Source organism: Scyliorhinus torazame, chromosome 7 (genome assembly GCF_047496885.1).
Source record: "Scyliorhinus torazame isolate Kashiwa2021f chromosome 7, sScyTor2.1, whole genome shotgun sequence".
In the NCBI taxonomy this organism is placed as follows: Eukaryota; Metazoa; Chordata; class Chondrichthyes; order Carcharhiniformes; family Scyliorhinidae; genus Scyliorhinus; species Scyliorhinus torazame.
This window is the reverse complement of record NC_092713.1, coordinates 253,143,405-253,158,966: the sequence shown is the minus strand read 5'-3', so window position 1 is coordinate 253,158,966 and position 15,562 is coordinate 253,143,405. Positions and strand designations below refer to the sequence as shown.

Here is a 15,562-nt window from a genome sequence, read left to right as displayed (position 1 = left end):
ACTCATCAGCCTAGTGTTGTTTGGTTAGTTGTTGATTTTTCTGATGACCTTTCCTCATCTCACTGTTCAAAGTGGATAAATAGCGTGATTTATGCTGAAAATCCTCTAGCAAACCAACTTCATTTATTTTATAGGAACTATTATTTCTAGTACTGACCTGCACAATTTACGTGGGTCACACACCATTTGCTGCATGCTCTTCAATCCCGACAAATTATGACGCATGAGGATCTGTCTGTAATGAAATACCAGATAAATTGCCATAATATTGCCAGCACTGTAACATTGAGTAGGAACATTCACAAATCAGTTACAGTTCTGAGACAAAAGGAGCAAAATGCCACAAATGTTCCAAGTTTAATAAATATTAAAAATAAAGGTTCTAACTCTTATATACAAATAATGTACAAAAGAGAGCTGCTGTAAAAATTGCAAGTGTAATTGGTGTAGGTGATGTTATCCATACATACAGGAATAAGGCCAGTCAGTAGAGCTACTACTTCATGAAGGAAAATAACATATGCCATGAAGTAAGATTAAAGCTTTGGATCACGACTCATAAACCACTTTTACATTTCAAATTAGAATGTCAGCATTCGATATGCAATAAAATAACTGTTTGAATAAAGTGATGCACAAATTCTGTCACACCCCTTCACAATTGGGAATAACAAACCCAAGCCGAGGGTTAAAGAAAAATATCCCAAAACATGCAATCTATAAACTAGTCAGAATGAGTGTTTTGCTAAACTGTTAGCACCGCTTTATTAGACCAATGAATTTGAGCGAGTGAATGATGAGGGATTGCTTTCAGTGTTAGATGGTATCTGTAATTTGGCATTGAATTGCCAGGAATTTTTGTTATGATGAGGTATTCTGAAATTCATGTCGGTTTGAAACTGCAGAAAATCACTTCAGACTACGTCTGGCACATGTCTACCATGGCTGTAAATGCACAAATCAATCAGTATCCGAAAGACAGAAACAGGTTTATGTTTCAAGCAGGACTCATGTCCTGGCGTATCCAAATCACTGGTCCACATTTTCTGAGGTCCCTGGCCACCACAACCTTATCATAAAATCTCTGACCAGGCGCATAGGATTTCCCAATGGCAGCAGGCAATGTTCCTGGGAAGTTTGGGTCATCAGCTTAGCTTTCTCTTTTCAGATGTTGACTGACCTGTGGTCACTATTTTTATTTCAGCTATTGCATTTATTTTTGCAAGAATTATAGTTAAATGTAGTCCCAAAAGACCATAATTCCATAGACCTACAAGTAACATTGTCATTCATATAATTATGTTTAGCACAGGAATGAGGAGTCTTTACATGATTTTTTTCTTCTTTATACTATAATTACTATTTTTGGATGAAATCTGTTGCCCTGAACTCACGTGAAGGGGAAACATCATTAAGATGACTAGGACAAATGACTATAACATTATGTACGACTAACTTGGTGACCTAAATGCACGAGAAAATTATTCTTGAGAACAGCCATGAGAAGCATTCACTGTAATTCATAAAAGATGCCAAAAGAATACTGTAATGAGATTAGACACGTTAAACACTAATGTTTAGGTTCCTTTCAAAAGGTTAAAATAACATAAGCGGTTACCTTGTCAAGCCAAATGTGATGGCAGAAAGTGTAAATCTGCCAGTGAAGATGTTTCTGGGCAGTTTCAAATTTGAAGTTTTAACATTATACATAAACACATTAATTAGGACAATCACAATGGGTATACCTTCCAGACACCATCTTTCACATTAGATGCTATAGGTTGCTACATGAATTCCTTTAGTCCCTTAAAGATCATAGGAATAGTCTTTGGAATCAAAATCAATAGGTTTGTAATAATGTTATTTTGTAGAAAATAGTGCAAATTAATTATTTTGTGGTTCTATCCATGTGTAAACGTAAGAAATACTTTTTTGTAGATTTTACTTGATCTACAACTTCTTCTGAGGAATGTCTCGAGGAAACCAGCACCATAAATTTCAAAAATTAAGAAACTCTAAGAATACAGCATCTAAAGCAAAACCTGCATAACATGCTGGTAATGTTTTTCTGTATACAACACCACAAATAACCTTTTTTTCTTTACATAATCTCACAGTCAGGAGCTGAACGAGAACCTGAGGAGACTATGTCCCTGTTAGGTACAATATGGTCCTAAGAGGAATGAATCTTATGTGCCACCAATACAGTACATTGGTATAATTGGAATGTTCAGCACCATTCTTCCAGGCAATTTACTGCAATTTATAAAGAAGTAATGTTGGTGAAAATACTATGTTAAGTGCATTATAGTGCAGCATTATGCCACAAAGAGGAAGCCAGCAGAGGGAATCCTTGGCTGGTAAAACCAGACCACTCACTATTAAGATGCGTGTCTGTGTCTGTGTGCGTCTGAGTGAAGCCTGGCAAAGCTGTGAGACAAATGCTTCATGCTGACTTTTTATAAGGTAGATTACTAAAGTTAACTGTGTTAACACCGCTAAAATAAATTCTGCCGCTCATTTCCCGTTCCGTTTCTGTCATATCGTGAGTGAAGCACTCTATAACATTTTTCTTTGGTTCTCCGTTGACAGATGATCCATACTCATATCTCTGCATGAGGTAAACGGTTGTCCTTTACAGGTGAAACTTTTTTGTCCAAAGAATTGTTCAGCATTTCTTTTCTCTTCTGGTCGAGCAGAAACTGGAGTCTGTGGTTACTTACTATATTTGGCCGTCTTGGAGTTATAATTTCATGTTGTGGTTTTTTACTGTTACCATTTTCTGTCTTGTGCATCTGCCCAACTGCATTTTTCTCGGCGCTGTCTTTTGTTCCATTCACTTGGTGAGAGGTAACAACCCTTGGCTTCTTTGTGGTCTCCGGTAGTGTAGTTGGTTTAACATGCTTCAAGGATTCAGAGTTATTGGTCTTGTTTGCAAACTGTTGAGACAGTGAATTGCAGTACTTGCAACAGAGCTTGTAGTAGCCAGGAATAGAGCAATACCGGGCAAGTACTTCCATACGGCAGAAGATTGACTTGTCCCCATGACAAATTGCTTCTGCGAAGATATTAAGGTGAAAAGAAAATTAGACTGATGAAGAATATAATGTCATCATTTAACAGGGGTTTTTTTTTGCAGCTGATTCGTGCAACAGCTACTCGTTGATATAGTTGGTTGATTGAATTTTTAAAGAGTTATGTATTTTAATAGTCAGATAAATGAGTTACATTAAAAAATAAAGTGAATGAAATGCTTTACTGGCTATCCCTATTATTAATGTTTAAACGCTAGTTAAGGTTTTGCAATCAGATATCTGAGCTGGCTTGTTGGTTGTGCTTGCATTTTACCAAATAAATAGTTTTATCATTTACAATTTGCAAAATACATTGTTTTTGAAACACTGAATTCACTTGAGACTTGATCTTCACTCAAGATAAAGTGGAACTTGCTGCACCCCTTGCTTACAGCTTCTTAAACTGTTTCAGTCAGTTGAATGAATTTTTTTCTCTCGCTTTTTATACCCATTCTTCCTAGTTTGTACAAAGTGAAATTGCAGTCTTTATTCTCAAATATTTTGTTTCCTCAGAGGCCAAACCGAACATAAAAGCCATTTGCTTAGAAAAATGCCTTTAAAATCCAGAATATTTGTGTTAGGATCTTTTTTTGCAATGCCCCCCAAATTAGTTCTGTATATGGTACCACTGGGACGTATGTTTAGTAAGTCCCATTGAATATTTCGTATTCAAGGTTAGAATAATTGCATAAAGCGTGAGTCGTTCAACATAGAAAGTCAAAAACAGAAGAAATAAGGGTAAAGATACTGGAATTTCCTGGTGACTGTCTGATGTTTTCCTTTGGTTACAAAAAAATTGAAAAATAGACAATGTTTTATTTCTTGACATAGGTTTTCATTTATTTGCAGAAACTAATGACAAACTGGAGGAACACAAGTCCCCAGATCTCCATTGGTAAGAAAATGCATCTGAATGTACAAGATCACAGTTAACTTGGTAACACTGTCACCAATCTTACAAAAAAAAAATCGAGAATTCAATGATGGAAACTGAAATGGTACATCCTCACAGTTATATTAAATGTTTACTAAATATCAATAAATTATCCCTGATAAACCAAAGTGCTTACAGATGTAGTGCACATTACTGAGTACAATATTGCACTGTCTGTAGCAATTGAGCATGGTTAATCTAGTTCAATCTTTGTGACTTTATGGTAACAGAATTTACAATGGAGCACATCGGTACAAACACCAATTATGTCACATATAACACTTTCAGTGCAATAGTTGTGGCTCATCAGTTCTCCTGGTTTGTCAGATTTATCACATCCTAAAACTTCCACTGAAATACTTACAACAAAAACTGGTTATGTGATCACATGACAATGACATGGTCAAAGTGCTTTTCACTTTTCCCTCCCAAACTAAATAATTGAATTGTTTATATGACCATGTTTTCAGTAGTTTTATTTTTCATCATTTATTTCCAAACCATGATACTTAAAATGTTGCACTTTTGATTTTCAATTTAAAAAAATTATCCCTAGCACTGGTAATTGTCTGCATCAACAGCGAGACATGGCAGTGATTATCATTGTAATGTATTGGGGAAGGGCTCAGTTCATGGGCTGCTTCCTGTTTTATTTCTCGTTGGCTGTAGTAGTAACAAAAACTATTACATTCCTCCTTAAATAAGGCATTTTTCTAAACAAAAGAAATTTTATGAGGTACCGTATTGTAATTAGCCCAGTCAAATATATGTGACTGATGACAATAGCCAATTAACACAAGCAGATGCTCACTCAAGCACAATAACTCAATTATCAAACATGCCACAGATGAAAATGGAACCATGCACCTGCTATCTATAAATAGAGCACGAGCCATTAATCCCCACTCCGCACAGTGAAACAGCACAATGTCAAGCAATAGAAATCTATCTCGGAAAGCAACACATGTGAGAAGGAAAGGAAGTTACTGCAACTACTATTAATTTAGGTCATAGCACAAACTATTCTAGAAATTCTAACAAAGTATAAGATATTTAGAGAGGAGGAAATAATAGCACAAGAAGATGTTATTGTGATGTGATCACATTCACAATAAATTTCTCAGTTTCTGTCAAACTGAGGCTGTGTTTCATTAGAGCCTGTTATCAAACAAATCAAACAGTAAGCAAGCCGGAGACAGCTCCCATTCAGAGGCCTGCAACGTACTGTAGAATTCCTCCATCGAAGTGTGAAGTCACTCATGTGGACCTCCATCACTAGTGCTGCACAAGCTCTGGAGAAGAGGCAGGCTGTGCACCAGGGCCCAGTAGAAGTATTAGAATCAGAATGCAGTTGCTAATCAGAGAAATGCACTATGAAGAGAAAAGGACACAAGGAAGGGCAAAATCCACGTGAGAAACAGCATGCATTTAAAGCCAGGATCAGAGTTATAATGTGATTTACTTGTTGAAACTTTCTGAATAGGGTATGCTGGATCTGGACGCGAGAGCCATTGGATTAAAGACTTTCCTTTGGAGGAAGTGAGTGATGTTTGCAGAGAAGAGTTTTCTAGAAAGAATGGAACATATAAATCATAACTAACATATTAAACAGAATGAATGAAATAAAATTCTGTGATTGTTACACTTCACTATTTAAGTTGTTGCTATTCACAATAATATTATTTATTTTCACTTATATCAAAACAGTTCATGCTTTTGTCTTTTGTGTTTAGAGAGATATCCATGAAGCAATTCTGCAATATGTACATGTTCAACAACATTTTAAAATCATATTGTTATTGCCACATTCTAATACTTTTAAGGGCTAATGGAAATGTTTAAACTTTATATTTGGTGGTATAAGAAGGAGGATGAATTCTCTTATTGCCTGCTCCCAAATGAAAAGAACCATAGAATTGTATAATCTCTACAGTTCAGAAGGAGGTCATTCGGCCCATCGAGTCGGCACCGACTCTTGGAAAGAGTACCCTACCTAGGCCCATGACCTAAACCAATCCCCGTAACCCAGTAACCCCACCTAACCTTTAAGGGGCAATTTGGAATGGACAATCCACCTAACCTGCATATCTGTGGTCGGTGGGAGGAAACTGGAGCACCCGGAGGAAACCGGAGCACCCGGAGGAAACCCACCCGGACACGTGGAGAAAGTGCAAACTCCACACAGTCACCCGAGCTGGAACTGAACCTGGCACTGTGAGGCAGCAGTGCTAACCATTGGCTGGCCATGAGTCAGAAATAGGACTAAAAACACTGTCGCCTCAATTCTCTGACTGATGTTTCCTGTGAGAATAGCTCTGATTGAGAGTGCAGGAGTTTGCCTTCATTACTGGCAGGAAATGATTCCTCATTCTTCTGAAGGTTAACATTAATCACCGAATTCTCACTATAACTTCAATGCAATCCGAGTGACTTACTGTGACATGAAGGCATTCTACATATCTGGATGGCATCTGGCTTTCCCTCTTTACAGTGGCCAATCATATCGTCCCTTGTTCGGCACACGACCTGTCTCTCCTGTGTTCCGTTGCTACAGGTTACAGAACACTAACAAAACAACAAATTGAACATTTGAGAAAAAAAACAGGAAAGCCATAACATATGCATGATTGCTGCCATACAAGGAGAAGGTAGAAACATTTGAGCAGGTAAGCAAGTGCAAGTAGCACATCGATCAATAATGAGCAACAAGCTTGATGAAACATTTTTAATAACAGCAATGTCTATGCAAATGGGAAATAAACAGAGCAGAATCGGATTGAGCTCAGTACCAAGTTGGAAACTGGTGCGAGACTAACAACCAATTAAATTAGACTGAACTTCTTGCTAATTAACCAGTTTTTCTGAGAAATGTGTGCGCACACTGCTGAAAACACACTGCCAAAACTACACCAGTAATAAAGCCCTAAAATCCAATTCAATTGGGTGCGCTCAGCAGCAGATTATTGATCTGCAAAAGCAGAATTGCTACCTACTCATCTCTTAGTTTAAAAAAGAGCAAAGCTAAAATAAAACATTTCCAAGAATCAAGCACAAAGCTGTTTTAATCAAACAAAGAACAAAGAACAAAGAAATGTACAGCACAGGAACAGGCCCTTCGGCCCTCCAAGCCCGTGCCGACCATGCTGCCCGACTAATCTACAATCTTCTACACTTCCTGGGTCCGTATCCCTCTATTCCCATCCTATTCATATATTTGTCAAGATGCCCCTTAAATGTCCCTATCGTCCCTGCTTCCACTACCTCCTCCGGTAGCGAGTTCAAGGCACCCACTACCCTCTGCGTAAAAAACTTGCCTCGTACATCTACTCTAAACCTTGCCCCTCTCACCTTAAACCTATGCCCCCTAGTAATTGACCCCTCTACCCTGGGGAAAAGCCTCTGACTATCCACTCTGTCTATGCCCCTCATAATTTTATATACCTCTATCAGGTCTCCCCTCAACCTCCTTCGTTCCAGTGAGAACAAACCGAGTTTATTCAATCGCTCCTCATAGCTAATGCCCTCCATACCAGGCAACATTCTGGTAAATCTCTTCTGCACCCTCTCTAAAGCCTCCACATCCTTCTGGTAGTGTGGCGACCAGAATTGAACACTATACTCTAAGTGTGGCCTAACTAAGGTTCTATACAGCTACAACATGACTTGCCAATTCTTAACTCAATGCCCCGGCCAATGAAGGCAAGCATGCCGTATGCCTTCTTGACTACCTTCTCCACCTGTGTTGCCCCTTTCAATGACCTGTGGACCTGTACTCCTAGATCTCTTTGACTTTCAATACTCTTGAGGGTTCTACCATTCACTGTATATTCCCTACCTGCATTAGACCTTCCAAAATGCATTACCTCACATTTGTCCGGATTAAACTCCATCTGCCATCTCTCCGCCCAAGTCTCCAGACAATCTAAATCCTGCTGTATCCTCCGACAGTCCTCATCGCTATCCGCAATTCCACCAACCTTTGTGTCGTCTGCAAACTTACTAATCAGACCAGTTACATTTTCCTCCAAATCATTTATATATACTACAAAGAGCAAAGGTCCCAGCACTGATCCCTGTGGAACACCACTGGTCACAGCCCTCCAATTAGAAAAGCATCCCTCCATTGCTACTCTCTGCCTTCTATGGCCTAGCCAGTTCTGTATCCACCTTGCCAGCTCACCCCTGATCCCGTGTGACTTCACCTTTTGTACTAGTCTACCATGAGGGACCTTGTCAAAGGCCTTACTGAAGTCCATATAGACAACATCTACTGCCCTACCTGCATCAATCATCTTAGTGACCTCCTCGAAAAACTCTATCAAGTTAGTGAGACACGACCTCCCCTTCACAAAACCGTGCTGCCTCTCACTAATACGTCCATTTGCTTCCAAATGGGAGTAGATCCTGTCTCGAAGAATTCTCTCCAGTAATTTCCCTACCACTGAAGTAAGGCTCACCGGCCTGTAGTTCCCGGGATTATCCTTGCTACCCTTCTTAAACAGAGGAACAACATTGGCTATTCTCCAGTCCTCCGGGACATCCCCTGAAGACGCGAGGATCCAAAGATTTCTGTAAAGGCCTCAGCAATTTCTTCTCCAGCCTCCTTCAGTATTCTGGGGTAGATCCCATCAGGCCCTGGGGACTTATCTACCTTAATATTTTTTAAGACACCCAACACCTCGTCTTTTTGGATCACAATGTGACCCAGGCTATCTACACCCCCTTCTCCAGACTCAACATCTACCAATTCCTTCTCTTTGGTGAATACTGATGCAAAGTATTCATTTAGTACCTCGCCCATTTCCTCTGGCTCCACACATAGATTCCCTTGCCTATCCTTCAGTGGGCCAACCCTTTCCCTGGCTACCCTCTTGCTTTTTATGTACGTGTAAAAAGCCTTGGGATTTTCCTTAACCCTATTTGCCAATGACTTTTCGTGACCCCTTCTAGCCCTCCTGACTACTTGCTTAAGTTCCTTCCTACTTTCCTTATATTCCACGCAGGCTTCGTCTGTTCCCAGCCTTTTAGCCCTGACAAATGCCTCCTTTTTCCTTTTGACGAGGCCTACAATATCACTCGTCATCCAAGGTTCCCGAAAATTGCCGTATTTATCTTTCTTCCTCACAGGAACATGCCGGTCCTGTATTCCTTTCAACTGACACTTGAAAGCCTCGCACATGTCAGATGTTGACTTGCCCTCAAACATCCGCCCCCAATCTATGTTCTTCAGTTCCCGCCTAATATTGTTATAATTAGTCTTCCCCCAATTTAGCACATTCATCCTCGGACCACTCTTATCCTTGTCCACCAGTACTTTAAAACTTACTGAATTGTGGTCACTGTTACCGAAATGCTCCCCTACTGAAACATCTACCACCTGGCCGGGCTCATTCCCCAATACCAGGTCCAGTACCGCCCCTTCCCTAGTTGGACTGTCTACATATTGTTTTAAGAAGCCCTCCTGGATGCTCCTTACAAACTCCGCCCCGTCTAAGCCCCTGGCACGAAGTGAGTCCCAGTCAATATTGGGGAAGTTGAAGTCTCCCATCACCACAACCCTGTTGTTTTTACTCTTTTCCAAAATCTGTCTACCTATCTGCTCCTCTATCTCCCGCTGGCTGTTGGGAGGCCTGCAGTATACCCCCAACATTGTGACTGCACCCTTCTTATTCCTGATCTCTACCCATATAGCCTCACTGCCCTCTGAGGTGTCCTCTCGCAGTACAGCTGTGATATTCTCCCGAACAAGTAGCGCAACTCCACCTCCCCTTTTACATCCCCCTCTATCCCGCCTGAAACATCTAAATCCTGGAAAGTTTAGCTGCCAATCCTGCCCTTCCCTCAACCAGGTCTCTGTAATGGCAACAACATCATAGTTCCAAGTACTAATCCAAGCTCTAAGTTCATCTGCCTTACCCGTAATGCTCCTTGCATTAAAACATATGCACTTCAGGCCACCAGACCCGTTGTGTTCAGCAACTTCTCCCCGTCTGCTCTGCCTCAGAGCCACACTGTCCCTATTCCCTAGTTCTCCCTCAATGCTCTCACCTCCTGACCTATTGCTCCCGTGCCCACCCCCCTGCCATACTAGTTTAAACCCTCCCGTGTGACACTAGCAAACCTTGCGGCCAGGATATTTATGCCTCTCCGGTTTAGATGCAACCCGTCCTTCTTATACAGGTCACATATGCCCTGGAAGAGCTCCCAGTGGTCCAGATAATGGAAACCCTCCCTCCTACACCAGCTGTTTAGCCACGTGTTTATCTGCTCTATCTTCCTATTTCTAGCCTCACTGGCACGTGGCACAGGGAGTAATCCCGAGATTACAACCCTCGAGGTCCTGTCTTTTAACTTTCTGCCTAGCTCCCTGAACTCCTGCTGCAGGACCTCATGCCCCTTCCTGCCTATGTCGTTAGTACCAATATGTACAACGACCTCTGCCTGTTTGCCCTCCCCCTTCAGGATGTCCTCTACCCGTTCGGAGACATCCTGGACCCTGGCACCAGGGAGGCAACATACCATCCTGGAGTCTCTTTCACATCCACAGAAGCGCCTATCTGTGCCCCTGACTATAGAGTCCCCTATTACTATTACTCTTCTGCGCTTTGACCCTCCCTTCTGACCATCAGAGCCAGCCGTGGTGCCACTGCTCTGGCTGCTGCTGTTTTCCCCTGATAGGCTATCTCCCCTGACAGTATCCAAAGGGGTATATCTGTTCGAGAGGGGGACAACCACAGGGGATTCCTGCACTGACTGCGTGCCCTTTCTGGTGGTCACCCATTTCTCTGCCTGCACCTTGGGTGTGACCACATTTACATAACTGCGATCTATGACGCTTTCCGCCACTTGCATGCTCCTAAGTGCATCCAATTGCTGCTCCAACCGAACCATGCGGTCTGTGAGGAGCTCCAGTTGGGTGCACTTTCTGCAGATGAAGCCATCCGGGACGCTGGAAGCCTCCCGGACCTGCCACATCTCACAGTCAGAGCACAGCACCCCTCTAACTGACATTGCGTCAATTAATTAAAATTAGTCTTTTAAAAAAAAAATATTTTTAAAAAAATGTCAAAGTTACTGTCAACTATCTGTTTCCTAGCATTAGATTTCTAATAGAAATGCGATTCTAACTATAGTACTCTCCGATCTCTGGCTTAGATATCCCTCTAAATTATAATTAAGTTATTATGTTTAATTAGTTACCAAATACTCAAATTTTTTTAAATTTAGGGTAGAATCCCAACCAGCCACTCTGGCCACAGCTTTTCTGTGATGTCACTTCAGTTTCCCCCCGACACACACAATTTGAAAAAAGGTATAAAAGTAAAAATAAGTAAAAATCACTTACTTATCTTCTTACCTTCTGAGTGTCTTAGATGTTCTCAGGTTCTCTCGCTGACAGAGACTGCTCCTCCACTTCCGAACCTTGACCTGCACAAAGCTAATAATATAATAATAATATAATATGGCACTTACCTTACACCAGTGGGTCTTATTATTAGGTTAGAGGAGGAGGGCGGGTGGGAGACACTACACGTGTAGTGTCTCGGGTTTCCTCTCCACCAGAATTTATTGGTTGGGGGGGGGGGTACTTCCCAGAGGTCCGCGGGTCGTACTTCCGGTTCCCGCCTTATATAAAAACAAATAAAACAGAAAAGAACAGACACGGGACCAGGTAAGGCTTTTTAAAGTAAGTACTCACCTCCCAGAGGGCCCCTGCGCACCGCTGCCGTCGAAATCCAAAGGGCTGCTCCTGTAAAGGTAAGTGGTTTTAAAGTCGCTACTCACCTCCCAGAGGGCCCCTGCGCACCGCTGCCGCCAAAATCCAAAGGGCTGCTCCTGTAAAGGTAAGTGGTTTTAAAGTCGCTACTCACCTCCCAGAGGGCCCCTGCGCACCGCTGCCGCTGAAATCCAAAGGGCTGCTCCTGTAAAGGTAAGTGGTTTTAAAGTAAGTACTCACCTCCCAGAAGGCCCCTGCGTACCGCTGCCGCCGAAATCCAAAGGGCTGCTCCTGTAAAGGTAAGTGGTTTTAAAATCGCTACTCACCTCCCAGAAGGCCCCTGCGCACCGCTGCCGCCGAAATCCAAAGGGGTGTCTAGCAAATCAGCGGTGTCTACCAAGAGTCTATCGAATTGTTGACTCTTTTGCTCCTACCAATAATACATCAGCAAGTCTCTACCAATTTCAATACCAAAACCGAATCAAAAAACAAAGAACAAAGAAAAGTACAGCACAGAAACAGGCCCTTCGGCCCTCCAAGCCTGCGCCGACCATGCTGCCCGTCTAAACTAAATTCTTCCATGCTTCAGAGTGGCTTGCAAGCGGTATTCAGTAACACTGAGTCACAACAATTCTCCAGACACACAGTGAGGTTTCTAGCGTAATCTTAAATGGGAAACAAGAAATACCAATAACCCTTAATTTACCTGTGACCAAGGTCCTATCCTCCATTGTGCAGGGCAGAGTTCTCGATTACAAGGTTTTCTGGTCTCAGGCCGATCCTCATTGCAGTACTTACTGTGCACTGAGCGGTTGGTACCATCATGGAGTGGCTGCACACACCTGACAGTACGAATCTGATATCCAGACTTGCCACAAGTTCTAGTGCATGGTTCCCAATCTCCGGTAATCCATCTGCAAAATACAAATTAAATTACCAGAAAGTCAAAGCATTTATAATACCTACGTGGCATGTTGTGATCTCACCACTCTAATTAGTATGGTGTTCAAATTCTGCTGAGTACTATTTTTAATGAACTCAAGAAAATAGGAAATTTAAGCAATGCATCAACCAAATAGACATTCACGAAATGCCCCCGTAACCCCACTTAAATAATTGAAGGCACAGCTTTCAAAATTGCAAAATAAATAAAGCAGTGATAAGACACTAATTTAAAGTAATACACGAGGGCCAGCATATTCCAGGAGGGTCGGTGTGGATCGCTTTTGAGCGTGAATGATGTCCAGAGATTGTAGGCTGAATTGTACGGGGTGGGAGGAGGCATGTTGCTTGCTCCCGTCATTAGATTTTTGGTCAGGAAGGATTGGGCACCCTAGGGAGGGGAGAAGGGAGTAGAGTTTGAGTTTTGGAGGTCAGGTAGGGAGGCATAAAGTAAGGGATACAATCTTGTGGGTTGGGGGAGGGAGGGGGGGTGCTCCTGATGTGCAAAGGATATCCCCCCCCAAAAAAGAAAAAAGGATGGTCACCCCTCTTTTCTACTCTTTCAACAACTTTGGTGGTAGAACAGCCTTCCCGCTCCCACCTGTCTTCCAGTGCCAGTGGATTTTGCTAGTGCAGGTGAATTGAAATCCTTAAGTAACCATTTTAATGGTTTCCTTGCCCATCTCCAAACTATGAGAGCAGGGCATGGATGGGAAGATTGTCGGCGACCCAATTGTCGTATTTTACTAGTCCCCCCCCACCCCCTGCCGCCCCCCCCCCCCCCACCCCACTTCCATGCACTGATAACATGCCTGGTGGGGGGGAGGAGTGGGGGGGGTGCTGTAATATCCCATGAGTAGAAGTGATCTATCAAACACTTTTTTTCCCTTCACTTCCAACAGCATGTAACAGATAGAATTGTAATTTTCACATTCCCAAATTTGGACATGGTAAACGCCAGGCACAGGACAATTCTCAAGAAGCAAAATTAATTCACTTATTTTGAACAGAAAAGGCAAAGGAAGACTTGCACTTACACAGTGCCGTTCACGAGCAAAGCCCATCGTAAAGCATTTCACAGCCAATTAAGTACTTTTGACTACCTGTTCTAATGTTGGAAACACAGCGGCCAAATTAGGCACAGCAAGGTCCCACAAGCAGCAATGAGACATTGACCAGATAATCTGCAGAACACGCAGAAATAAACAATTGGTGGGACAGTATCTTCTTCTAAAGCCTGGTTCGTTTGCAGGGTCAGGAATAAAACAAAAGAAGCACTGTCTTCATCAAAATAATGTTTGATTGACCTTTTCACCAATTGTTCAGTGTGGAACCCCATGGATCACAAGGTATCAACCTTGCCTCAGTGGTGGCAACTCTTGCCTTGGAATTGGAATTTGTGAGTATAAGAGCCAATACAGAACCAAGCAAATAATCTAGGCTGCCACCTCAGTGCAGTTGTGAGGAAGGACTGCACTTTCAAAGCTGTTGTCCTTTGTCTGCCATGTTAAACCGAGATACTATCTACCCGCTCACAAAGTAAAAAACCCTGTTGCACTATTCAAAGAAAATGGGTGGACCTGCATCACTAAAACAGATTACCTGGTCTTTTGTTCATTGCCATTTGTGAGACCTTCTATTCACAAATTATAAATTTGTAAGATATAGGAGCAGAATTAGGCCCATCGAGTCTGCTCCATTCGGCATGGAAATACGTTGCTCATCTGTTATCTACAATGCTACAGATCAAGAGCTGAATTGCGAAATCAGCCAGTGCATTTCCTCTCTAGAACACATGGGGTAGGAGCAGGAGTAGGCACGTTAGCCTCCCGAGCCTAAAAACCTTCAATGTGATCCTGGCCAATCCTATCATGGCCTCAATTCCACTTTCCTGCCCATTCTCCATAACTCTTCAACCCATGACCAGTTAAAAATCTGTCTAACTCCTCCATAAATTGACTCACTGTCCCTGCATCCACTGAACTCTGGGGTAGTGAATTCCACAGATTCACAACCCTTTGGGAGAAGTAGTCTCCTCAAGTCTGTTTTAAATTTGCTACCTCTTATTCTGAGATTATGACCTCCCGTTTTAGAATGCCCCACAAGAGGAAGCACCTGCTCCACGTCTACTTTATCCATGCCTTTTAGCATCTTGTAAAGCTCAATTAGATCTCCTTTTATTCTTCTAAACTCTAGAGAGTATAGGCCTAAACTGTTCAATCTCTCCTCATACAGCATACCCGTCATTTCTGAAATCAATCTAGTGAACATCCTCTGAACTACCTCCAATGCCACTACATCTTTCCTCAAATAAGGGGACCAAAACTGTGCAGAATACTCCAGGTGCATACTCACCAATGCCTTGTATAGTTTTAACAACACTTCCTTACCTTTATATTCAGTTCCTTTTGCTATAAATGCCAACTTTCATTTGCTTTCCTGATTACCTGCTGCACCTGCATGCTAGTTTTCTATGACTCACACACGTGAATACCCAGGTCCTATTCATCAGAGCACCCCAAAGTCTCTCCCCATTTAGATAATAAGTTGCCTTCCCATTTTTCCGACCCAAATACCAAACCTCACACGTTATCCATGTTAAACTCCATCTGCAACATTTTGGCCCACTCTCCTAACCTATCAATATACATTTGTAAGGTTCTTATTTCCTCATTGCATCTTACTGTCTCGCCTATTTTTGTGTCATCTGTGAATTTGGTTATAGTACCCTCTATCCCTGTACCCAAGCCATCAATATAGATGGTAATTAGCTGGAGCCCAAGGAACGAAATTGTGGCACCCCACTAGTTACATCTTGTCATCCTGAAAAGATCCATTTATCACGATTCTCTGTCTCCTGTCCATCAGCCAGTCTTCTATCCAAGCTAATAAGTT

At 42.1% G+C, this 15,562-nt stretch overlaps 1 protein-coding gene across 1 annotated transcript in view; it reads right to left on the bottom strand.

Moving 5' to 3' along the window:
* Positions 1 to 418: 418 nt before the first annotated feature.
* Positions 419 to 15,562, bottom strand: part of LOC140426956 (A disintegrin and metalloproteinase with thrombospondin motifs 2-like) — a 365,539-nt gene continuing 350,395 nt past the window's right edge. Inside the window, exons 19-22 of the mRNA XM_072512267.1 lie at positions 12,432 to 12,639; positions 6,444 to 6,573; positions 5,471 to 5,575; positions 419 to 3,058 (exon numbers count right to left, since the gene is read on the bottom strand). Coding sequence (XP_072368368.1) covers positions 2,604 to 3,058; positions 5,471 to 5,575; positions 6,444 to 6,573; positions 12,432 to 12,639 — 898 coding nt within the window. The 3' untranslated portion in view covers positions 419 to 2,603. The remainder of the gene's footprint in view (positions 3,059 to 5,470; positions 5,576 to 6,443; positions 6,574 to 12,431; positions 12,640 to 15,562) is intronic.